We start from the raw sequence: 25,704 nt of genomic DNA on the forward strand, positions 1-25,704 counted from the left end.
TCTTTCAGCACCACGTGTACATCCGGTTACCTCTTGTTTATAGGATATCCTTACGCCAGCGTAGGGCTACGCTATCTTCATAATTACTGCCGATCACGGACTCGATTTTATGCATCTCAGGAAACATCTCTATTCCTTTCGATGGGACTTCTCCGCAAGGGCTCGATTCTACTAGGGCTGGAAATCTCACCTTCAGCACTGCGTGAAATCCTACAGCATTCTCAGGAAAACTCGCCTTCTGACATCATAGCACTGATGCTTCATCCCCCTCACTCGAACCGCCCGCTAACTTCCGAACCAGAAAAACAAATAGACCAGAGAGCTGATACGGCGCTCATTCCCTTATATTCTTCATTCGAGCGTCCCCTTTTTTCGGAGTCCCGTTTGCACATGACCTATATCTTCTCTCTCCTTGGGTTCGTCTCTTGCGCACCCCTTTGCTGTTATGCTTTTGTATTCATGGAATTCGCGTTGACGTACCTTCCGCGTAAGCTACTGCTGCCGGCATTACGCTGGACACGTGTAGTTGTATACCTTCCATGAATTGTTATTTAATATCTATCTGGTGACTCACAGTCATTCTATACAGCTTAAGTAAGGCTTAAAATAAGTTAAATTATTCCTCTTTTAAGACATTCTCTAACTCGATCTTAATATGATCACAATAGATTAAATACATGGTACATAAAATTAAATGCAATTTTATACATATGCGAAGAAGTTTCACTTTAATTTCAGCTGATGTGCAGGTATTTCTCTTTGTCTGTGTAGTCTAGTATGTTAGATTCTGAATGAACGATTTCTTAGCAAGATTCCTTCATTCTGGATCTAACAAAGGTCCCCCTTTTTATAAAAAAAAAATTTCTAATTTTCTAGAAAAACTCTTTTTGGTTCTCCCTCAATCCTCTGGGGAAGACCTTCCATTCTTTCTGAGCCTGAATTCTTTAAAAGGGTATGCTCTGCCTAACATCCACAAAGTTAATTTCTAGAGTGTCCTTGCTGTTCTCACTCTTGTCGCAGTTTGTAACATTTTCTTCAGTTTGTGTCTTTTCTTCCTCGGTTTGATTATCTCAGGATCCTTCACGGTCCTTGACGTGGAGACCTCACTCAGTTTCGGATTTTTCAGTGTTTTAAACCCCATGTCTTCCTCCCCTTAAGCCTGCAACCCCGTTCTGGGCCTAGTGTTCCCCCTTTTTCTTCCCTGAAAACTAACTTCACAATTTTGAGCACAATTTTTTCTGAAGATGGTAAATTAAATAGAGAAATAGACAACAGAATCAGCAAAGCTGGTATGGTGGGAAGTCAATTGAATAAATTCATATGGAATAAGAGAGAAATTAGTCTGAACACTAAATTAGCAGTATACAAGACAGTGTTCAAACCAGTTTTAACTTATGGATCTGAGAGCTGGGTCAGAAGTAAAACACTTGACCAAAGACTAGAGACCGCAGATATGAGAGTCCTGAGAAAGATTAGAGGCGTGAACAGATGGCATCAATGGCAATATCATATTAAAAATGAGGATATTAGGAAAGAACTTGACATTGTCAGCATCCAGGAATGCATTAGCAGAGCTAATCTCAGGTGGTATGGTCACTTAAATAGAATGGGAGAGGAAAGATTAGCAAAACAAGTGTTCTCTGCCAGGTTGGCAGGAAAACGACCCAGAGGAAGACCAAGATATAGGTGGATTGATACAGTACAAAGTGCTTTAGACGATAGAAATATAAGATCTCATAATGTTGGAGTCTTGACAAGTAACAGACTGATTTGGAGGAAAATTGTAGATAAGAAGTTAGTAATGATGTAATTTTTTCATGTAGTACTGTCATATCCTGTACACCCCTTGAGGGTACATAGCAGGAATTTGATGATGATGATGAAAACTAACTTCCCTTCCTAGTGAAATCACAAGAGAATCCGAACTTAGACAGGAAATCATTCCCTAGGATCAATCTTAAGTGAGGAAGAGAGTTCCTCGGCAGGACTATAAAATTGTGCCAAGCGGACATTCCAAATTTTGGCAAGTTCACCCTCAGCCTTACAGACTTTGTAGCTTGGGTAATAGAGGAGGATAGTCCCAAAAGTTTGATATTCCCTTTTCATATGGCTCTATCTCCCTGAAGTAGTTTTCGGAGATAACAGAAGCCTGTGAGCCTGTGTCTATTAGGGCTCTAAAGTTTCTCCCACAGATCCTCCCTTCTACTGTTAATTCAGTTGTTTTTTTTTTCTTGATTTCGTCCAAATTACACATGTGATTTGGCCTCAAAATGATAGTTCCTTTTTGAATTTTCCTGTCTGCTAAACCAGTTACGGGCTAGATGTCCCAACTTATTGCAACTATAGCATCTTGTGGGCTCCCGGAAATAACTCCCAGAATTATCTCCGTCCGAGGACAAAGGAGAATTGCTACTGCATTTGGCTGACAGCTCTGATAGCTTATGCATCATTATGTCCATATTTTCAAGAAGTAGTATCTACATCCTTTCAACTTCCTGGTGGATCAGGTTATTTATTCTTTCTTCGGGTAATGAGGAGTTCTCGTGGTTTGTCATAGAAGCTGTTGTCAGTTGACCAAGTACAGCATCAAGACGCTCCATGATGGGCTGTTATAATCTCTCCACTTCTTGCTTAATCAATGAGCGAACTTCACTAAGACTGGGACTGCTAGTGGCAACCTGGTAGACTGTCTCAGGTCTATTTTCTTCACATCCTTTCTGTGCCCTCTGCTTTTCTTTCCTCTCTGGATGTTCTACCTTAACATCTTGATCCCTAATGCTGTTTCTTTCCTCTCTAATGACACTGACGAATCCAATTGAGGCTGCGGGACAAACGACTCCAAGCAGTTGCTCTCTTTGTTTTACTATGTAAAGCATTCTTCTAAATTTGATATGTTCTTCCCAAATGCTGTTTCCTCAATTCTTGTCTCAACCCCCCTAAAATGTTGGAAGACTACCCAGTTAAGATGGTGCCAGTCTTTGTCAGAGACACTTAACGTATTTGCAAGAGCTAAGACTCAGTTGTGGTAGTCTGACACACTTTCTTTGTCTTTTTGCACCATCTTCTGGAGCTTTAGAATAATGGTCATAATTTACATTCACAAATAATTTTCTCTCTTCTATGGAATTCTAAACACAAAATAGAGTAATTCAACTTTACCGAACTTTTTCCGACGTCTTTCAGCACCACGTGTACGTCTTGTTACCTCTTGTTTATTGGCTGTCCTTACGCCAACGTAGGGAGCTACACTATCATCATAATTACTGCCGAACACGGACTTGATTTTCTGCGTCTCAGGAAACATCTCTATTCCTTTCGATGGGACTTCTCTGCGAGGGCTCGATTCTGCTAGGGCTGGAAATCAAACCTTCAGCTCTGCGTGGAATCCTACAGCATTCTCAGGAAAACTCACCGTCTGACATCACAGCACTGACGCTTCATCCCCCCCCCCCTCACTTGAACCACCGGCTAACTTCTGAACCAGGAACAAGAATAGACAAGAGAGCTGATACGGCGCTCATTACCTTATATTCTTCATTCGAGTGCCCCCTTTTTTCGGAGTCCCATTTGCACACGACCTATATCTTTTCTCCCCTTGGGTTCATCCCTTGTTCTCCCCTTTGTTTATGCTCTTGTATTCACGGAATTCATGTCGACGTACCTTCCACGTAAGCTGCCGCCGCCGGCGTTACACTGGACACGTGTAGTTGTATACCTTCCATGAATTGTTATTTAATATCTATCTGGTGACTCACAGTCATTCTATACAGTTTAAGTGAGGCTTAAAATAAGTTAAATTAATCCTCTTTTAAGACATTCTCTAAGTCGATCTTAATATGATCACAATAGCTTAAATACATGGTACATAAAATTAATGCAATTTTGTACATATGTGAAGAAGTTTCACTTTAATTTCAGCTGATGTGCAGGTATTTCTCTTTGTCTGTGTAGTCTAGTATGTTAGATTCTGAATGAATGATTTCTGTGCAAGATTCCTTCATTCAGGATCTAACAACTGGGATGAAGGGATAGCAACAGGGAATAAGGAGAATGAATTCCTCTTGAGTTCTTAAGGGACAATTTTAGGTACGTAACGGAGGACATACGAAGATTAACAGTCTTAGATCTGGTTATAATGTCAGAGAATGTGAATGAGATTGTCACAGGTAAGCTTATACATAGTTTTTTACTTTTCAGGAAATGACAACATATACTAGAATATTAATTTAAAAACTTTAATCAATAACTTCCTATATTTCAGCAAGGTTACAATGAAATCATCAGGGATCACAAAAAACAATGATATGTAAATACAGACACTAACACTGAGCAAATGAGGCTGGACAAAGGCAACAGTCGGGGTGCTCTATAGTGGTCTAAATTGGGTTTTTTTGGCCATTGGGCTGAACAATCTTAAAATGTATGAGGGTTGTTTGAAAAGTTTGGTAAATTTCCGATAGGATGGAGACACAATTTGTTCATTCATACAAGCATCAGCACATATGATCTTTTTCATGATCCCTGCCAAAATTTTAGCCACGTGCGATGCATAGTTCTCCCGTTTTGGCAAACATTTAAAATGACCATGTTCGCATTCTTCATGAAAATGGAGAAAAACGAGTTTCGTGCGGTGATAAAACACTTTTATTTGAAGTGGATGGCTGTGCAGATCAAAGCCGATTTAGATGCAGTTCATTGGGGGGGGGGGTCTGCACCAGCATTAAAGACTATTTATTTTTGGATAAACAAATGTGTTTAAACGTGGTCATAAGTCCATCGAAGATGAAGGGCGCTCAGAACTCCCGACTGAGGTCACTATGAAGGAAATGACTGACAAAAGTCATGGTATCGTTATGGAAGACTGCAAAGTGAAAATGCGTGAGATTGTTTAGATTGTAGGTATCTCAACTGCTGTATAACATCCAGCATGAAAAATTGCACATGAAAAAGCTGTATGCATGCAATTGTTAACTGTCAATCAAAAATGCATGCGGAAAGACATTCCAATGCAGGGTTTGGCGATGTTTAATCACAATTCGCAGGATTTTTTTATTTTGCGTCAATTTGTGACTGTAGATGAAACTTGGATCCAGCACTACACACACACACACACACCGGAGCCCAAGCAGCAGTCAAAACAGTAGACAATGCCTGGTGAAAGAGCACCGAAAAAAGCGAAGACCGTTTTGTCAGCTAGGAAGGTGATGGCCACTTTTTTGGGGGATTCCAAAGGAATTATCATGATAGACTATTTGAAAAAGGGTAAGACAATAACAGGAGCCTATTATGATTCATTCTTTGACCATTTAAAAGAAGAACTGAAGAAAAAATAGCCAAGATTGGCACACAAAAAAGTGCTCTTTCATCAAGACAATGCAACTTCCCGCACATTGGCCATCGCAATAGCAAAATTTGCACGAATTGAGGTTCAAATTGGTTCCACATCCACCATATTCTCTGGACTTGGACACCTGTGTGACTTCATTTTGTTTCCCATCTTACTGCAGTGTAAAGAGTGGCCTTCTTCCAGCATACCCTGCGGTGGTGTCCAAAGCATAGTTAGCAAGTCTTGAGTGGCTGTATTGATGGAACCAGATGTAGTCTTAGTGTTTGGATAGCTGCATATTGGCTGTCCTGCTTGTTTGGTCATAGTAGGATGGTTAGTAACTGCAAGGGACTTGGTATGGTATACTCCTGGTGGCCAAGGAGATGTGGCTGGTCTTTGGTGGAACAGATAAAAGATGACAATTTTTCATGTGGTTTATAACTGGTTCTAAAGTCTTATTTCTTTAGGAATTTTGTTAATTTTTCAGATGTGCCCCAGATATGGAATGGTGATGGATTTTGAGTAATCTATGCTCTGAAAGAGGAAGGGGGGTTGGGTTACATGGTTTTAATATTTTTTGGGGTTGTAGCCATTGGCTAAGAAAGTATTAAGGATATGGTCAAGTGCAGTAGTTAGGGCACTGTTATCCGAACTGATTAATTTTACCTTGTTACATAAGGTTTTTATAATTTCATATTGTTGGGAGGGGTGACTGCTGGTGAATGTATCTACCCGTATGTGTCTAGGTTTTCTGTAAATGGAGAATGCCAGGGATCCATAAGGCTGGCATGTAATCAGAGTACCTAGGAATGGCAGAGTGTTGTTGTTTTCCTTTTCCAAGGTAAATTGGATCCTGAGGTGTTGATTGTTTAGGTATGTAAGAAATTGTGGAGTGTATCCAGGCTACGCAGACAAATAGAGAACATATATCATCCACATAGCATAGCCAGACAGTGGATTTATGTGGGGCAGAGTTTAAGGCTTTTTTCTTCAAAGGTCTCCATAAAGAAGTTGGCCAGGAAGGAGGTGGAGGTGGAGAACTCATGGTTAGTAGGATTTTCTGAGTTTATGGTGAACTGAAATAGGGCTGAAATATATAGAGGAAATATGGCTTGGATGAGGTCTAAGGTAACTTTGAGTGGGACATTAGTGAATAAGGAGACATCGAAACCGACCATTATGTCCGTGTGTTGAAGTGCGAGGTTTTCTATACTGGCTTTAAAGTGGGCTGAGTTTTTGTGCGTGAAGGTGTGTTGCCAGTATATTGTGTGAGCACTTTGGTTAATGTTTGGCTAATATGTATGTGAGTGAATCAATACCATCCACACTGGGATGTAATGGCACATTCTGTTTATAAGGTTTTAAACTGTCTAACTTCCACAGGCCAAGAGGTAACCTTTTTAAAGGAGCCTATGGAGTTCTGATTTGTGTGTTGGAGAGAGCATAGTCTATAGGGGGTAACTTGCCTCTTTACTTCAAGAACGATCTAGAAGTAAAGAGGCAAGCTTACCTAAGTAATCTGATTGGTTTAAAATCACTGTGGCATTTCCCTTATCTGCTTTGGTAATCATTATTCTGTTGTTGCTTTAAATCTCTTGCAGAGTTTCAAATTCTTTTTTTTTTTTTTTTTTTTTTTTGGATAGGTTGCTTTTTAGTGGTTTAGCTTGGGTAAGAACACTGGCTACATCCAGTCAGATGTTGACAGTATGATTGGAAAGGCTGCAGATACCTTGTTTTACTTGTACCATTATTTCCTCTGCATGAATTTTCTTAGGGCTATTCTTGATGTAATGGAAGATAGGTTTATTAAAGTGTTGGGAGGTAGTTGATGCTTGGAAGCTGTGATTTTTTTTGTAGACTCAAATTTTTAATATGCTGACATCGAATTCTTTGGAATTCTCAGTCTGCTGAAGTGTTCATGAAGTCAGAAATGATCATCCAAAGGTCGACGTTAAAGAACCTATGGGACGTTCTCCTTTGTGTGTTGGTTGAATCATAGTCTATAGCAGGGGTGTCAATAACGTTGATCACAATCCACATGTAGATCGCATAATGCTTTGGGGTCGATCGCAAATTTTTGTCTCAATTTTCAAAAATATATAGATGAGTCCGAATATGATAAAGCAAATAAATAATGTTAACCAATTTATCAAATAATAATCTATATTATGGTTCTATTTAAAATTTACGTTAATTAAAAACTTAAAATAAATATTTTTTGTACAATAATTCCAGTTTATAATTCAATTATATTAAATTGAATTTTATTTCAAAAATTTCAATAGAAAAATTACAAATATTAGTTGAAAATATTTAAATTTCCTGCTATGAGACTTTTGTTGTGGAGTGTACTTGGAAATGTATGCGCCCTAATAGACACGCCCACTTTGGGTTTTTGTTCGCTTTGATGCACTGTACAAACATAACACGTGAAGCTCGATGTATAAACAATAGCAATATTATAAACTCGGTTGTTTGTTTTGTTTTAGTGCTCTGCTACAAGTTTAAAATTTGAAGTTTAAAGTGTTTTAATATAATTTAAAATTGCACCATCATGACTACTATGAAAAAAGCAAAGACATATCACTATCATCAAGAGTGGGAACATGATTATTTCTTTATTATGATCAAAGATAAATGTTGTTGTTTAATTTGCAAGGGAAGTGTTTCTCTGTCGAAAAAAGGGAACTTGGAACGACACTTTAAATCGGTGCACAGCAGCTATGAAACGGCATATCCACGTAACAGTGATTTACGAAAAGTCAAAATCCAAGAATTGAAGAAAAGTTTGTCATCACAGCAGTTATGTTTCATTAAAATAATATGGAACTCAGAGACAGCAACAACTGCATCGTTAAGAGTGAGCCACATTCTTGCCAAACAAAAGAAACCCTTTAGTGATGGTGCAATTTTTAAAAAAGCATTTCTTGCAGCAGCTGAATCATTGTTTTGTAATTTTGAAAATAAATCAGAAATAGTTGCCGCTATCAATGAAATGCAGTTGCAAAACGAGTAGAAGAAATAAATTCAGATCTAAAAGAGCAACTAATGCAGGATATTAAGGATTGTCAGGCCTTTTCACTTCAGTTGGACGAATCTACTGATGCAGTTGACATGGCCCAAATGATTATTTTTATTAGAATGGTTTTTAAAGACTTTTCTACTAAAGAAGAATTACTTACTATCATTCCGTAAAGGGGCAAACATGGGGTGAAGATATATTTACCAGTTTTAAGAGTTACAACAAGACCATTCAACTGCCTCTTTATAAACTAGTGTCAATTACCACAGACAGAGCACCAGCTTTAACATGTCGTAGCAACGGTTTTATCACGCTATGTAGGTATTATTACTATTACTATTATTACGGGCAACTCCAGGGAGTCATTAGACTCATCGAGGGAGGCCCCAAATCATATTCATCACAACTATTTGACATTCATACAGTATCTATCATACCTCGCCTTAAACTCATTCACTGTCACAGCATCCACCACAGACTCAGGGAGCGCATTCCACTCATTCACTACTCTAAAAGTAAAGAACCCAGCTCTAACACCTTTACTAACCACACTTTTGCCCAGTTTCCATGGATGTCCCCTAGTCCTCCCACAACCAGCCCTGTTCTCAAAAATATCTTCTGAATTAATTTTATAGAAACCCTTCAGTAATTTGAATGTCTCAATCATATCTCCCCTCCTCCGCCTATCAACCAATTTTTGCAACCCACAAATCCTCAACCTGTTCTCATACGGTTCATTCCACAGACCTGCTATCATCTTGGTCACTCGCCTCTGGATCCTCTCCACCTCCTCCCCATCAAGAAGAAACCTAGGTGACCAAATCTGAGCACAGTAGTCTAGATGGGGTCTTATCAAGGCTCGATACAGAGGAACAATAACCTGCTTGTCTCTGCTTGTCAACGTATTCTTCAGCAACCAAGTGATTTGATGAGCTGTTATGGTCACTTCTGCAATGTGTACCCTAAATTTCAATTCCTTATCTACCAACACTCCTAAATCTCGTGCCTCATCAATTTCCTGGAGCAGGGTTCCACCAATGCAGTAAACTGCCGCCAATCTTTTCACCCCAAAATGCATAACCTTACATTTTGCCACATTAAACTGACATCCATTCTCCTTAGCCCAGACCTCCAATCTATCCAAATCATCCTGCAAAATTTTGACGTCATCTGCATTCACTATTGCCCTACCCAACTTCGCATCATCCACAAACAAATGAACTGTTCCTCTCAGATCATTTCCTATATCATTTATGAACAAATTAAACAGCAGTGGTCCACGAACAGATCCTTGTGGCACACCACTAGTCACAGGCCGTCTTGTGGACTCTACTCCCGAGTAAACCACTCTCTGATATCTCTCCGTCAACCACCCTCCTATCCATCTCACCAACCCTATGTCCATTCCCATATGCTGCAATTTACTGATTAGAATTCCATGTGGAATCCTGTCAAAGGCCTTGGCAAGGTCCAAGGCCTTTGACAGGATTACGGTGATTCTATTTGGCAGTAGAATCACCGTAAACCCATTACCCTTATCCAGTTCAGCCGTCACTGTGTTATAATACGTGAGCAAGTTACTGAGGCATGACCTACCCTTCACAAAACCATGCTGTCCCCGATACAGTATCCCATTTTCTTCTATCCAATCTTGTATTTTCCTCTTGACTATTTTCTCTAAGATGAAGATCTTAGAGAAAATATGATGAAGATTTTCCTAATTTCTCTTACAGTATCATTGAATTATACATCAACAAATGCTGTGTGCTAAAGTTTTAAATATGAAAGAAATTATGAAGATAGCTTTCACGATTTTCAATTCGGGCAAAACCTCTGCAAAAGCGCCTTTTTAAGTTGCAAATGGAAGAAAGTGATAATGATGGACCTTCCGAGCTGCTTATGCATACTGATGTCAGGTGGTTAAGTCGGGGCAAATTTCTTCAAAGATTTAGGGATTTAATTGAAAAAATTAAACAATTTCTTGCTGATAGGGACGACGGATACAAACAGTTAAAAGTTGATTTTGGCTATTGGATTTAGGTTTTTTGACCAATATAACCAGTACATTAAATGAATTAAACCTAGAACTTCAGGGTCCCGGAAAAACAATTTTTGATATGATTAGTTCTATCAATACTTTTAAAGAAAAATTGAATCAACTGTTAGTGAAGCTTGAAAATAATAATTTATGTAATTTTCTATATATGACTGCACAATTAAGTAGTTCTGCTTTTGCTAATTTCAACGGAAATAAATATATTGGTGAAATTTGGAGAGAAATTGCAGAATTTGTGACCGCTTTCAGGATTTCGAGAATCGGTAATTGAGAATGAGAAAATGAGAATGTAATTCTTTTCATGGGTTTCCATTTGATACCAAAGTAAAGCCAGAAATAGCAGAAAACCTTTCCTCTATTTTTGATATGCATATTGTTATGCTAGAAAAAGAAATAATAACAATAAGAAATGATGTTTATGTCAAAGCAAGGGCACACGAAGAGAGATTTTGGAAATATTTACCAGAATGCAAGTATCCCAACTTAAGAAAATGTGCTTGTTTTGGTTCGACAAACTTGTGCGAATCGGCATTTTCACAAATGAACATTATTAAGTCAAAATATCATACCACATTAGCATTCAAGCATTTGGAGTCATGTTTGAGAAATGCATTGACTAATTACACACCAAATTATGCAAAATTTGTGAACTCGTTGCAGTGTAGAATAAGTAATGCTGATTCATCAGGAAGTTCAAAATGAAATGTTTATTTTAATCAGTGTGGTTAAAAAACTGCAATATTCATTTAAGCATTATAACTAATTAATATTACGATAATTATAATAATATATTGTAATAATAAATAATATTATGATAATTTTTTCAAAACGACCCAGAGGAAGACCAAGATATAGGTGGATTGATACAAGTGCCTTAGATGACAGAAATATAAGATCTGATAATGTTGGAGTCTTGACAAGTAACAGACTGATTTGGAGGAAAATTGTAGATAGGAAGTTAGTAATGATTTAATTTTTTTCATGTGGTACTATCATATCCTTGAGGGTACATGGCAGGATTTTGATGATGATGATAATTTTTTCTTTGTCTAAACATAAATTAGAAATCTTATACCTTATACTCCAATTTTGAAAAAGATAGATCGCAGGTATATCTGTATGGACCATGTAGATCTTATGCAAACATCCCTGGTCTATAGGAAAGTAGACAGAATGATCTAGAAGTAAAGAGGCAAGCTTACTTGAGTAATCTGATTGGTTTAAAATCACTGTGGCATTTCCCTTATCCACTTTGGTAATTCCAAATTTCAACGAATTTGGGTGCATGAAACTGCCCCAAATTTGGGAAGAATACATTAAGATTGTCAGCCCAATGGCAAAGATAATCCAATCTAGCACACTAGGGGACACCGTTTAGGACTTTAGGCCTGACTTCTCATGCCTTTATCCAGCCTCATTTGCTCAGTGTTAGTGGCTGCATGTACATATAATTGGTTTTTGTAATCCCTGATGCTGGCATTGTAACATTGCCGGAATATAGGAAGGTAGTAATTAAAGTTTTTAATTAATATTCTAGTATATGTTGTCATTTTTGAAAAATTAAGTGATGTGAATGGAGTGTCTAATCTTCCCCTGGCTGGAAAGAGATCAGGAAGTGATTAGATGGATTGCAGCCAGTCAAATAAGAACTTCTATAAAAAAGGGATATATGTGGAAACACAATTATGTGGTGATTATGGAAAGCTTAGGAGACAACTGAGAGCTACAGCATGGAAAGAGGAGTTGAATGGGAAAGATATAATAGATGATGTGTGCGCATTGATCAAGAGCTCTTTTACAGCATCAACGTTTGAGTGTATTCCAAAGGTGAAAAGGCTAAACAAGGTAGGAATAAAATGGATGAATGAAGAGATTAAGTGTGAAATCTGGAAGAAGAAGGAGGCACTGTGGAGGCAATGCAAGATGAATATTGATAATAATCAGTTTCAAGAGAAGTATACAAGGAGCAACCAGAAAGGTGACTTGGTTGGTAAGGGCAGCAAAAGTGGAGTATGAGAAGAAATTAGCCAATCAAACTAAGAAAACTCCTAATGAGTTCTGATATGTGGCAAGTAGAACAAAAAAAAAAAAATTACTATGGGAGTATGATGCTAGTTGATGACACTGGCAGATTAGTAACCAAATGCTAGGGATATAGTTGAATTATTCAATGATCAGTTTATCAGTGTATTTCATCCTCATCAAAGCAACACAGGAGAAGCTGGAGAGTAGAATATATGGCAGAGGAGGAGAGACTGATGATAAATGAGCAGGAAGTATATAAGGAATTAAATAAACCTGATGTTAATAAGGCAGTAGGATAATAAAATTAGTTTAATCCTTTATCCAAGTGTGAGCAAACAACAAGTTGCCCTGGTGTTGTACCACCTTACCCCAGTCCTGAAGATACTTTCAGGCGCAAACTTTGTTTGCTCACACTTGGATAAAGGATTAAACTAATTTTATTATACTCTAACCAAGTGAAAAATAAACTTTCAACAAGGCAGTAGGATTTGACAGCATATTGCCACATCTTGAGGGAATGCCCTACAGAATTAATGGCACCTTGGTGCACAAGTTTCTTAACATGAGTAATGCAACAGGGCAAGTCCTAAAGGAATGATAGGTAGAAAAAATTGTTCCACTTCACAATGGGGGAGGGTAAGAATAAGACTATTCTTACCCCCCCCCAATTATAGGCCAATCTGTGTGTGTGGTTGTTATTAAGGTATTAGAGACGATGGTAAGGACTAGAATTCGGGTGGGTTAATAATAGCAGTATTCTTTATGATGGTTAGCATGGTTTTGTTAAGGGAAGATCATGTTTCGGCAGTCTGCTTATGTATTACAACAAAGTGACAAACTCACTCGATAAAGGATATGCACATAGGATGGTAACTTGGATTTTTCATAGGGCTTTAATAGACTGCCACATGACAAGCTGGTAGCTAATCTGAAACAGATGAGATTAGATAACAGATGAGTAAGTTGCATAGCTGATTGGCTGTAGGACAGGTATAAACAGGTTGTATATGGAGAAGTGGTATCCCAAAATAGGAGGGTCACTAGTGGAGTACCACAGGGATGTATTTTGGGACCATTATTGTTTAACTTGTACATTAATGACATTGGGACCAGCTTAACTGGAGATGTGCAGTTGTTTGCCGATGATGCAAAGTTGGGAAGGGCTATTAGAAGTAGAGGAGACAGATCTGGCCTTGCAGGAGGATCTGAATAGATTGTGTGAGTGGGCAAATAATTGGAGTATCAGTTTAATGTTGCAAAGTGCAAGGTTTAGAAATTTAGTAGGCAAGGTTGGGATGCAGAGTATACAATTAATGGAGAAAGTTGGAAGGAGGTGGAGGAGGTGAGAGATCTGGGAGTGATGGTGGACAGAGACCTTGGAGTTTAGGGGTCGCATTGCTAAAATTGTAAGAACATCCCAACGTATTATGGCAATAATGAGGAGGACATGAAGAGGCAAAGAGGTCATGGTTCGCCTGTATAAGGCTTTGATCAGACCACATAAGGACTACTGCACATAGATTTAGTCACTTTGTATTCAGAGGGATGAGGATGCAGAGAAGGTCCAAAGAAGGTTTACTAAGTTGGTGTCAGATATGAGGAGAGATTATTATTATTAATATCTGACCTTCATGGAGTCTGAGAATCATCATGAGAGCTACATATTATCACACACAAAATGCTCATCCAACTGTGCCTTAAACTGATTCAATGTGTCTAACATGCTCAGGAAATGCATACCTCTCATCAACCACTCTCCATGCAAAGAACCTGTTCCTCACTCCTTTGCTCACACCCTCCTTATACGGTTTTCAGCAATGGCCTCTTGTTCTACCCTGCCCTCTCCCATTCTATGTAAAATCTCTTCTATGTCAACCTGATAATGACCCCTGACTAGCTCAAATGTCTCAATCATATCATCCCTCTTATTCACAAGGCTTTGCCATTTACATTCTCTCAATCTGTCCTCATACTCCACATTCCAAAGACCACTGACTACCTTTGTGAATCTTCTCTAGACCCTATTATTATAATTACGGATATTATAGCCAAAAATGTTCCAATGGTGGTCAGTCGACCGAAACGGTCTGCACCTGTTAACGCTCTCCCCTGGCACAGTTTCCCCATAAGTAAACCCTTCCCCCTTCTCCCCCCCCCCCAAATGCACATTTTTTTGGGTGGGAGGAGATTATTATATATTAATACATTTTATATTAGTATAAGATTATATATTAATACATAACCCAGGTTTCCAAATTCATTTTCCCACGTCAAAAGACACACCCTCACGCTCCATTCCCCCCACCCCTGTTATAAACAACCTTCAGCAGGATCATGAAATTGGAAGACATCCTAGAATCAAAACAAGGTATGTACAAATTTTTCCACCTCTTTTATTCTGCTATAATTGCCTTCTATACTCATCCATAATGCCCTAAAATATATATACCCCCTTTTTTTGAGTAATATAAATTAGTAATTTTAAATAGCCAATGTATTTAAAATAAGGGACACTCCTAAAAAAAACAGGGCTATAATAACCGTAATTATAATAATAGTGTTTAAGAGGAATAGCATGGGAATTTTCCCAGAAACTATACCTAATTCTCTAGACCCTTTCTAACGTATCCTCATCAGCATACCTGGTAACCAAATCTGTGCACAATAATCCATATGAGGCATTGTAAGCTTATACAATGGGATCATAACCTCTTTATTTCTGCATGTCAGGGTCCTCCACATCATTGCCATTATCCGATTTGACGTCTTCACAACTTGTACAATGTGGTCACTGAATTTCAGGTCCTTGTTCACCACCACTCCCAGATATCTCATCTCCTCTATCTCCTTTAAAGCTTCTTCAACAAGTGTATACTTTGCATCCCATCATTGCTTATCAATTTTCAAAACCTTACACTTCTTTGCAACATTGAACTGACAGTTCCACTTGCATACCCATTCGTAGAATCTATTCAAATCCTCATGTAAAGCCATAACATCTGCTTGAATCTGCATTGCTCTCCTCAATTTTGCATCATCTGTAAGCAGCTGCATATCAGTAATTAAGCCCATCCCAATAACATTAATATACAAATTGAACAATAATGGTCCCAAAACTGACCTCTGCAGCAACCACTAGTGACCTTCTTTCTGGATAATACTGCACCCCCCCCCATATATACAAGTTTCCGATACTTATCTGACAGCCAGTCAATGATCCAACTCAGAAGTCTGTTATCCAATCCCATCCGTTTCAATTTATTTAACAGCTTATTATGTGGCAGTCTATCAAAACCTTTTGCAAAATCTAAGTATACCACTGTATATGCATCTCCCTTGTCCAAGGCATTTGTTACCTTGTTACAGTTAAATATGATCTGACTTTAACAAACCCATGCTGATAACCACTGCTGTTATCAACCCATTTCAGTATTCTACTTCTCACCAAGCCCGCTAGTACCTTCACCACAACTCCACACATACAGATTGGCCCATAATTTGTAGCCACAGCCTTATCACCACCTTTATGCAGCAGAACAATTTTATCTTTTTTCCACTCCCTTGGAACCTGTGCTGTTGTAAGACTCATTAAGCAGGCATGCCAAAGCTACTGACAATTCCCTGGAACATTCCCTTAACACATGCAGTGATATGTCATCAAATCCTATCACCTTATTGACATCGAGGTTATTTATTTCCTCAAATACCTCTTGCTCACTTACAATTAAGCCATCCTTTTCCTATGTCCTTACTTATTCAGGGCAGATTCGTTAATGATAATTTCACCTCATCAGGGTGGAATCATGTAATGATTCCACCCTGATGAGGTGAAATTATCATTAACGAAACACCCTTATAAATTGATCACTGAATACCTCAAGTATTTTGCGGCAGTTACCATTCTACCATTTTTATTCATTAACATTATCTTACTATAATCTCTTCCTTCTACTTGCCATATATCTAAAAAAAACTCGGGTTTTTCTTCGCCTGATTTGCCAACTTCTGCTCATAATGCACTTTTATTATCCTTACTGTGTCCTAGTTTGGTCTTTATACTCTTCGTGTGATTTGCCTTCTTCTTCCAGATTTCATGCTTAAGCCCCTCATTCATCCATTTTACACCTTCTTTATTCAGCCTTTTGACCATCAGAATACATTCACACATCGATGCTGTTATGTATTTCTTTGTCCGTTCCCAACCAGCATTTATTTCCTTACTGCTCAACTCCTCATTCCATGCTATAGCTCCAAGCTACCTCAGATTGAGGGAATGTAACTTACACAGCCTTGTGAGTTGAAGAAGAGAGGATATGATTGAGACATACAAGTTGGTGAAGGGTTGTTACCAGATTAATGTGGAGAATATATTTATTAGAGTAGAGGGTGGCAAGGTTAGAACACTACAGGCCATCCATGGAAGTTGTATAAGGAAGGCGTGAGCAGGGAAGGGAGAAGCAGGTTCTCTGCATGGAGAGTGATTGGCAAGTGGAATGCATTGCCTGAAAGTGTGATGACGAGTGCAGAAACTGTGAATGGCTTTAAGACACAGTTCAATGTTCTTTTGGCATTGAAGAGTATAGACCTCACATGATGAATCCTTTTGACTCCATGGAGGTCAGTTAATAATAGCAATAATCTTACATTAATGTACTTTGATTTTAATTTTTTTTTTAAATTAAGCATTTAGTGACATCTGTTGTCTTACACTGTAGTAGCACTTTTAAAACAGATTATTTTATTGCATTTTATTTTGTGTTCTGTTATTACTATACTGAAGATGCCTTTGACACTTAGGATACAAAATTTTAATAGTATTATGTGAAGTAAATCTAATAGATTTACTTCACATAAGTTGTTTCATCTTTAAATTTTTTTTACAAATAAGAAGTGCCTCAGAAGACCAAAATATAAGATCAGAGAATAGTGGAGACCTGACATATAACAGATTAATGTGGAGAAAAATTGCTGAGAAGAAGTAGTAATGATGTAATCTTTTAATGCAGTACTATCATAACAACTGTACATTCCCCCCCCCCAGCATACATATCAGGAATTCTATAATAATGAGATTTTGTGATGAATCCTGTGTGGTTGATATAGTTAAATAAAAATGGAGTCTGGAAAAACTAATAACTGGTATAAGACCTAACACAGAGGGTCAGGGGAAACTAAATTATAAAGGGAGGAATGGTGTGAATGTGAGTGTAAGAGCGACAATGGCATATAACTGTGTTAATGACGGGAATGAGCTTTGTCATGGAAATGTTGACAAGGCAAGAATAATTTTGGGTTTATGTTCATCACGTTCGGACCCATCATGTGTGTGTGCAAGGATGTCTACATGTATAAGGCATTAGAGAAGAATAGAAATCTGCAAGTTGTCCAATTGTGTCAGGCAGACTGCAAACAAGAGTATACAAAAGAACATGCAGGTAGATTATTAGGTCTGTTCACGAATGCTAGGAGTATCAGAAACAAAGGGGTAGAATTTGTTGCCTTAGTCAATATGTTGCGGCCTCAGATTGTAGGAATTAGTGAGACCTGGCTATCGGAATCAGACCTACTAACTGGTATCGAGTGTCATTGGTACAGTATCTTTAGGAAGGATAGAGTGGATAGGAGAGGAGGGGGGTGCGCTGCTAATGATATTGGATGACTTAAATCCAGTTAAGATTTGATACCTATGAATGTAGTAATATGACTAACAATATTTCATGTGGCAGTGAGTTTGAAGCAATCTAGTGTGAGGTGGAATCTAAAAGACAAATTACATAGTGGGGTGTTGTTACAGACCTGGTGGATCGATTGCTGGTGATGAAATGCATCAGCAAATAGAAAAGGTGAGCGCAAATGAAGTAATCATAATGGGAGACTTTAATTATCTAAATATTGATTGGGTAGCTGTAGAATCTCATGAGAATGAAAATGCATTTATTGAGGTGTTGCAGGACAACTTCTTCAAGCAGTATGTGACAGAAGAACTCGAGGTCAGAGAGTCTTAGAGTTAACGTGTCCACTCTCCAGTCAAGAGGCTGCAGGTTCGAATCCTGCCGTGGGCATGGATGTTTGTGATTGTCTGTGGAAATACTAGTGGTGGTGGTCGGCAGTAGATGCCGTTGGTGTAGTTATGGTCAGTTGGTAGATTGTGAGTGGTGGAAGCAGAGTTGTAGAGTAGATACCCTCCCTCGATGAATCTTTGGACTCCCTTGATGACAAATAATAATAATAATAATTTGATTATAGTGTCAGAGGGCGTTTCAGTTAAAGACGTAACTATTCTGCCCCCGGTTGGTGATAGCGATCATGGAGTACTCGCTTGGGAAGTGACTAAGTTTATGAATGTTCCATTCAGAAAAGGTTACATGCTGAACTACAAAGCAGGAAATTATGACCAACTGAGGAGTATACTAAGTTCAGTGGAATGGGATCGGTTGCTGGATGGAAAGAATATCGACAGTGCATGAGAAGCATTTAAACAACACTTAAAAAATGCAATATCAGAATGTGTCCCGAGAATTCGAAGAATAAATAATTGTGTAATCTTATTAAGCAAGAGATTCGTAAGAAAAGGACAATGTGGAAGGAATACCGTTTGCATAAGGATGATATCCGTTATGAACGTGGTCATTGTCAGTATACAACATCACAGAATGGCAATTAAACATTAACAGACAATTTTAAAAAAAGCACAACCTAAGTAGCTAATGTAAGATAACTATAAAAGGTCAATAATTTCCTAACTTATTAAAAAAATCATATATATTTAAACAAAACAAAGTTAAGAAAGATTAGATGATTTAAAAAGTACAGTCTCCCCCAAAGGAGATAGACATAGACCATCGGATCTGTTAGGACAGCGAATTAAAGTTCTACATGTTAATGCAAATATGGAAGAAATAACTCGCATTGCTATCCCCTATGTGCATGACATTAATGAAAGAATAGTGGAAGTTTAAAAACCACTGAATATTTTTGTTGGCTTTTGCCCTATCAGAAAAATATTCCACCTCTCAATTATCCAGGTGTCTACCAGATTCCTTGCTCTTGTGGGTTATCTTATTTCTGACAAACAGGAAAATCTGTTTTTATTCAGCTAGAAGAACAAGTGTTATATTAAATACCGTGAGCCTGTACAGTCTGGACTTGAGGAACATACTATCGACACTAAACACTGAGTTCATTGGAACAAAAGTTCTTCATGAAAGTCGTTTCCTCATAGAACGACTTTATAAAGAAATGTGTGATACTTTACTTCACTATTCTAACTTAAACATATCCAATGGTCTGTGTCTATCCCCTTTGTGGGAGATAATAATTTTTAAATTGGCTAATCTTTTCTAACTTTATTTTGTTTAAATATATATAATTTTTATTTATATATTTAATTTTTTAAATAAGTTGGGAAGTTATTGTACATTAGCTACTTAGGTGACGCTTTTCAGGATTGTCTTAATGTTTCATTGCCATTCTGTGATCTTGTACTGACGATGCTTACAATACTTAGATGAAAATTCTATGCTCATCCACGTAATGAAGTTTTTTACGTGAGTTTTCTTCCAGTTTTATAATTCTTGTCAAAGCAATGCAAGCTAAAAAAATGTAACATATGCTCAGTGGCTCAAAATAAAATTAAAAAAAAAAAAAAAACTAGCTTTTCACTCAGCTTACACTACAACCTGTAATGACCAACTACAAAATATCAAGAAATCTGAAGCAGATGACTTAGGCAACAATTCTACACTAAGAAAGTTTTTTACATCAGTTTTGCTTCAGTTTTATAATTCTTTTCAATAAGCCACCCAGTGGCATTGCTGTCCATTTAGGTTGGGTGTGCTGTCATGTGGCTTATGCAACCCACGCTATAAAATTCAAGTTAATTTGACCATAGGCTTGCATTTTTATTGATATATGCAAGTTTAAAGAGTGCACAGCACATGAGCACTCATCTAACTAGTCCAATGCATTAATTGCAGGATAACTTTGAATGCTTTATCAAATATAATTTTAAATATAGAAAGAATAATGGTGAAATGAACAATAGCTATGCTTCACATGTACTGTTTATGTGGGAAGCACAAAGGGTTCACGATTTGTGGAGGGATTAGATTATCATTGGCAAACACTAGAGTGAGACATGGATTATTTGAATTTTGATAGGAAGTTTAAATACAGCCACATAATACACAGAGAAATCGAAAAAATTAATCACTTTGAAAATTATTATTTTTCCAGAATGAACCAAAGAAAGGCTGAAATAACTGTTTTATAACAAGTCCAAATCTCATTCAACTATAATCATACAATCTGTGAAAGCTCTGGCGGAAAACGGGACATTCAGTACATGATTCTTTTCTGAATGTCCACATTTCCCATCATGCACACACTTTCCCATTGTAAATATGGGCAAAAAAGTTATAAATTATAAATATATGTTAAAAACTTGTCAATATCAGTGTCATAAACACATCAGTTTGCACTACATGCACATAAAATGATGAAACTCAGAAAACAAAAACAGCAACTCATGACAAATGACAACATTCAACTGGATTGCTTCACACAATAAACAATCAAGCCACTAACGACTTTAGGTGCTTTTGTCACATTGCACATCCAGCCTCACCTTCTGGACCATTGGAACGCTAAGAATTTGACATAATGCACCATCTGCACGTCTGTTTAAAAGCTCAAAAGTGTCAGTATTTGTGACTGCACACCCGATGTTTAGGCATTGAAAAGTGTCCTCTTCATTAAGCATTAATATGTTGTGTTTAATTTTAGTAAATCATCTGAAACCAGGAAACAATTAGGAGAGTCTTTAACAGGAAGAATTGCACAAATATAATATTGGTGATATTGCTATTCTGTGAGTGTGCACCACACACCTAGCACACCCAGAATATTCACATCTGATGGCAACTCACAGCATTTCATTATTGAGGTATTGCTTTGACAAATTTGTTGGAATCCGGGTTAGCGATTTTAAGTGGAGTGGGGAATAAATTTGCTCATCCAGCAAGAACAGTTTTAGTTAAATAGCAGGAACTTGGATCAAGGAAGAAGCAATCAGACTATGGAAATAAGGGAAAGAAATCCGGAAGGTCATGTCACCTGGGACCACTAGAGTATCACAGGATATGATGCTAAATGGCATGACAAAGCATGATCTGTAGAAAAAGAAATATGGATAATGTCATGGTCAGCGGTGGCAAGTCAAGAGCTAATGTCAATTGGATGGAGAGCTGATTATGAAAAAGTCCATGGTGTTGGCAATGAAGCTTCTGGTAGGATGGCAAACTGTTTTTTTTTTTAAGCCTCATCTCCCTCCACTGCAAACATGAAATATATTTTCTTTACACAAATTTACTTTACTGTATCTGGTGTCTGATTAAAACATCCTCAATAAGAGTCTCTTCAACTGAAAATGAGTTAACTAGATTCATATAGATGTTTTTTTTTTTTCTTTTTCTATTGAAGACTATAAAACTAGCAGGGAGTGGGAAGGGCAGGCAAGTAACAGACAAAAACACACTGGATTGATGAAATGGAATTAGTGGGTGTAGTGTAGTGGAATGGCCTGTTGCAAATACAGAGGACTACACCGAGATGCCAGAATAATAACATTCTTTAACTAGGGTACAGATGCCTTATTAATTAAGTGGATAGCAGCACACCTCACGAACCAATAATCTGTGGGTTCAAATCCCACTATGACATTGATATTTTCGAAAGTCTTGAAGGAGTAAAACTTTTTTTTTCTTTACTTCATAAATCCCTGAAGTACCTTAAAAAAAGTTAAATGTTTGGTTTCTGGAGTTGGGGAACAGGATTAACCCCATATCTCGCTAGCGGTTATAAATGTGCAACAAACTTGGGAGGGTGGGGGAGGGGGGGATTTCACTTAAATATATAAATAAAATTTACCTACAATTCACAATACGTGTATTTCTTTATATTTACATGCTTTTTTAATATCTACATGATATGATCTAGTATATGCCATATGTATTAATTAAAAATTAAAATCCAAACAATCTGAATTACAAAACATCATGAAGTAATAATATGTATTCCCCAAAAATAATTACTTAACCTGAAAAGAATCCAACTCTCGCTTTACATTTATTTGTGTTTCCGTTTCATTTTTCAAAGGATTATTTTTCACAATCTGCTGTTGCTGGTCTTTCTCTTCTTCTTCATCTTCTTCCTCTCCTGGTCCTCCCCCACCAGATGAATCCACATCACCATCTGGTTCTGCATAGTTTGTGTTCTTACTATCAACACCTAGAGTAATCTTTAAATTCGGAAGCTCACGACCGATCAACAACTGCGCCATTTTTCATATAACAATTGCAACACCCCCTAAATGACACAGAGAAAATTTAAACAATCAGTAAATACAAAACTATCGCCCAAACCGTACAATTTAGAATACATAAAACAGGGAAAAGAAAAGTGCAAAAAAATAATAAAAAGAAACAAAAACTCTCATTTCATAATATGTACACTGCTAAAAACAAATAGCAGATTTTTTAGTTTTGGTCCGATAATTATAAATTTTTGCAAATAATTATAACTCTTGGGAACTTGATACATAAATCAATATTTCTTACTTATGGATAGGGTGTAGTTGATGAGATATTGTTTAAATAGTCGATATTTATTATATATTAAACAAATTTTACATTTTAGCATGAAATAATATTCACAAGAATAACAACAAGAACAGCCCAAGACGCTTTTGTTAATTTTTAATAGAGAGCATGGTCTCAATTAACATCCAAAACATCGGTACATCTTGAAGCATGGACCAAATAACATGATCAAACAGTTCTTATGGGATATTTCCCCACCCTCCTTTGAGAGCAATTTCGAGTTCTTGAAGCGATCGTGGTGGCACAAGTTGAGAAGAAACGCGCCTACCTAAAGCATCCCAGGCATGTTCGATTGGATTACATTCGGTGAACAGGCATGTCAGTCCATTCGTTCAATAGCTTCTTCCACAAACCATTATAGTACAAATTTTGCATGGTGTGGACGAGCATTGTCATCCATAAAAATGAATTCTTGGCCAATTCAGCAGTATACAAACAAGCTATAGGTTCCGATATCTCATTCCGATACCTTTGTGTTAAGGAACCGTATCTGATAAAATAGAGATCAATATGGCCAACCTATACTAATTCCAGCCCATACCCTTAAACTCCCACCTTGATGTTGCTGTCTTTCAAGAACGAACTGTAGATTATTTCTTGTTCCACTTTCACGCCATATCAAGATACGTCAGTTATCTGGTTGCAGACTGAACCTTGAATCGTCATTAAAAGTACACGAGCCCAATTCCTATTTTACCAGTTAGGGTGCTCCTATGCCAAAATTCTTCGTGCTCTTTTGTGATTTGCAGTAAGAGTAATGCAAACCATTGGTATTCGTGCATATAAATCTATGATATGAAGACGATTTCGAACATTTCCTGTCTCCAGAAAGCGATTCCAAGGTCGCAAAATTACACTTGGAATTAAGCGTATCGTGTACTTCTTATTTTTCAAAAACTGGCTGCGTTTGTGTAGATTCTAATCGACCAATAGCTCCCCAAGCCATGGATTCCGGGATATCATATTGCTCTTCCATTTTTAACAAAATAATGGATGGCAGGTGACACAAGTTTGCCATTGAAGTAATAATTATGCACTGTGGAAGTGAACGCTACAAGCGACGCTTTTATACCAAACACATATATTAATACAATATTAATACAATACATATATTAATAGGAACAAGAAGGAAGAGTTTTTGGCCTTGATTGGCACTTCCAGACCACAGGTTATTGGTATTAGTGAAATATGGCCGACTGTAGATGATATAGCTAGTGGGATTGAATGTGATGGGCATAGTGTGTTCAGGAATGACAGGGAGAATAAAATGGGGGGAGGAGTATTACTGATGATAGCTGATGAGCTGCAGCCAAGGAGAATAGAAGTTGAATTGCCGGATAGAAAAAAGAGCACATTTGAGGCCATTTGGTGTGAGATTGTGGCTAGCAGAACTAAATATACAATTGGGTGCTGATATAGACCAGCTGATGGAAAAGATGGTGGTGACAGTATGCACAAGCAAATAGAAGAAATGAGAGGAAGGAGGGTGATTATTATGGGAGATTTCAACTATGGTCGCATTGATTGGAGTGAGGAGAGGACACATGGGAGGAAGGAATTGTATTTTATGCGGTTATTAATGGATAACTATCTGCGACAGCATGTAATGGAAAATACTAGGGGTCAGAGAGTGCTTGACCTAGTCATTACATCTGAGGATTTGGCTGTAACAAATATGACCACATTGCCACCAATTGGTGAGAGTGATCATAGGGTCTTGACTTGGGAGGTGGCTAAAGGTGCAGAATTTTCAATTAAGACAGGGTACATGTGGAATTATTGGGCTGGAAAGTATGACAAGCTTAGGAGTTTGATTGGTTCAGTGCATGGCATGTAGAACTGCAAGGACTAGAAGTTGATGGTGCATGGGAGGTAGTTAAGAAGTGCTAGCATGAAGCAATGGCTGACTGTATAGCTAGAGTCCGAATAATAAATCAAGTAGGGGTTAAATGGATGAATAACACCATTAAGCTTGAGTTGCAAAAAAAGAAACAACTATGGAGGGAATTTAAGGAGAAGGGTGACCGGCAGGCACATGAACGGTATAAAGCGCAGGCCAGAAGGGTGACGAGCATGGTAAGAAAAGCAAAAAAGGATTACGAAAGAACATTGGCCATGCAGGCTAAAGAGAATCCTAAACAGTTTTTTAGATATGTAGCAAGTAAAAGGAAAAATATACATGGCAGAATGATTTTAAAGAATGCCGATGGTAGGGAGGTAACTGAATCAGTTGATATAGTTGAGTTACTGAGTGAGCACTTTGCAAGAATATATCATCCAGGTGGTGACATTGCAGAAACGAATGTACCAGTAGATTATACGGGAATTGTGGTGAATGAAGTGGAGGTGAGTAGTCTATTGCATAACCTCAATGTCAATAGATCTGTGAGATTGGATGGTAAAGCAGCTCGTGTTGTACGAGAAGCAACTAAAGAATTGTTAGTACCCTTGACCATTTTGTTTAATTTGAGTCTCGGGTCTGGGTTAATCCCGAGGGGGTGGAAAGAGGGGGGAAAATAGTTCCACTGCATAAAGGTGGTTCCAAGACTGCTGTTGTAAATTACCGTAAATGTCCTTACAGAGAGTTCTGACATTGAATCAGAATCTGATCTGAAGA

At 37.7% G+C, this 25,704-nt stretch overlaps 1 protein-coding gene across 1 annotated transcript in view; it reads right to left on the reverse strand.

Annotated features, from left to right (window-relative positions):
- Window positions 1-22,768, reverse strand: part of LOC150104474 (uncharacterized) — a 291,911-nt gene extending 269,143 nt beyond the window's left edge. Inside the window, exon 1 of the mRNA XM_090395559.1 lies at window positions 22,526-22,768. Within this exon, the coding sequence (XP_090251685.1) occupies window positions 22,526-22,768 (243 nt within the window). The remainder of the gene's footprint in view (window positions 1-22,525) is intronic.
- Window positions 22,769-25,704: the final 2,936 nt, after the last annotated feature.

This window comes from Typopeltis vanoorti, chromosome 7 (assembly GCF_054136105.1).
Source record: "Typopeltis vanoorti isolate ZY-2024b chromosome 7, IOZ_Tvanoo_1.0, whole genome shotgun sequence".
In the NCBI taxonomy this organism is placed as follows: Eukaryota; Metazoa; Arthropoda; class Arachnida; order Uropygi; family Thelyphonidae; genus Typopeltis; species Typopeltis vanoorti.